This window comes from Otolemur garnettii, unplaced genomic scaffold, assembly GCF_000181295.1.
Source record: "Otolemur garnettii isolate 467f Iridium unplaced genomic scaffold, OtoGar3 scaffold00159, whole genome shotgun sequence".
In the NCBI taxonomy this organism is placed as follows: domain Eukaryota; kingdom Metazoa; phylum Chordata; class Mammalia; order Primates; family Galagidae; genus Otolemur; species Otolemur garnettii.
Window position 1 is genome coordinate 60727 of NW_003852554.1, and position 1193 is coordinate 61919.

Sequence of the window (1193 nt, forward strand, 5' to 3'; positions counted from 1 at the left end):
GCTGTGGCATCACAGTTCATAGCAACCTCCAGTTCTTGGGCTTAAGCAATTCTCTTGCCTCAGCCTCCCAAGCAGCTGGGACTATTGGCGCCTGCCACAAGGCCCAGCTATTTTTTGTTGCAGTTGTCACTATTGTTTAGCTGGCCTGGGTCGGGTTCAAACTCACCAGTCACAGTGTATGTAGCTGGTGCCAAACCACTGTGCTACAGGCACCAAGCCAGCAACCTCAAATTCTTGAGCTCAAGTGACTCTCTTGCCTGAGCTTCCCAAGTAGCTAAGACTACACGGGAGTCCACCACAATGCCCAGCTATTTTTAGAGGGTCTTACTCTGGCTCAGGCTGGTCTTGAACTTCTGAACTCAAGCAATCCACCAGCATTGGCCTCCCAGAGTGCTAGGATTACAGATGTGAGTTACCACCCCCAGCCTTGCAACATGGATTTAAATGCTTTTAGACATTAAACTTCTCTGTTTTTCTATACTCAGTAATACCACAAATTTATTACTATGCAGGCCAGGTGCAGTGGCTCACACCTGCAATTGTAGCACTTTTAGGAGGGTGAGGCAAGAGAATAGCTTGAGGCCAGGAGTTCAAGAGTATGCAGATTTAAAAATTAGCTGGGTGTGGTGATGTGTGCCTGTAGTCCCAGCTATGCAGGAAGGAGGACCACTTGAGTTATAGGTTGCAGTGAGCTATGATAACACCACTGTACTCTCACCCAAGCAACAGAGTGAGACCCTATCTTAAAAAGAAAAAAAAAATTATCATTATACAGCCTCGAAAGATATATAAATTTGCAGCCTTGGTTTATTAAACTGAACTATATGGAGGTAGGAGACGAAGAGGAGACACTAAAGGACTATCTGAATGGGAATTCACATATTCTTACCTGCTGGTGATTGGGGAAATGTTCCATGGCTTTGAGCAGCAAATGGGTCACATCAGCCAGAAGTCGGACAGGCATTCCTGCAGCAAGGTCCTGTTTGGTTAAATTAAATACACAGGCGCTTGCAGCTAGTTGTACTGGCAAATTCATAGGGTGGTTTCTCATCCCAGTAACCACAAGCTGGAGAAAAAAAAATTAGTCCTCTTAATTCATATAAATAAATATGAGCCTTCTTCACAGAACAACATTACTTGGTTGATCCATAATAATTTCAAAAGATGTCTTAAGTTTCTTTTTTTTTTTTTTT

At 43.5% G+C, this 1193-nt stretch overlaps 1 protein-coding gene across 2 annotated transcripts in view; it reads right to left on the bottom strand.

Annotated features, from left to right (window-relative positions):
- ZYG11B (zyg-11 family member B, cell cycle regulator) overlaps positions 1-1193 on the bottom strand; it is an 83913-nt gene that overhangs the window by 45897 nt on the left and 36823 nt on the right. For both annotated transcript variants that reach the window (XM_003799918.3, XM_023519161.1), the window contains exon 5: positions 890-1066. In XM_003799918.3, the coding sequence (XP_003799966.1) occupies positions 890-1066 (177 nt within the window). The remainder of the gene's footprint in view (positions 1-889; positions 1067-1193) is intronic.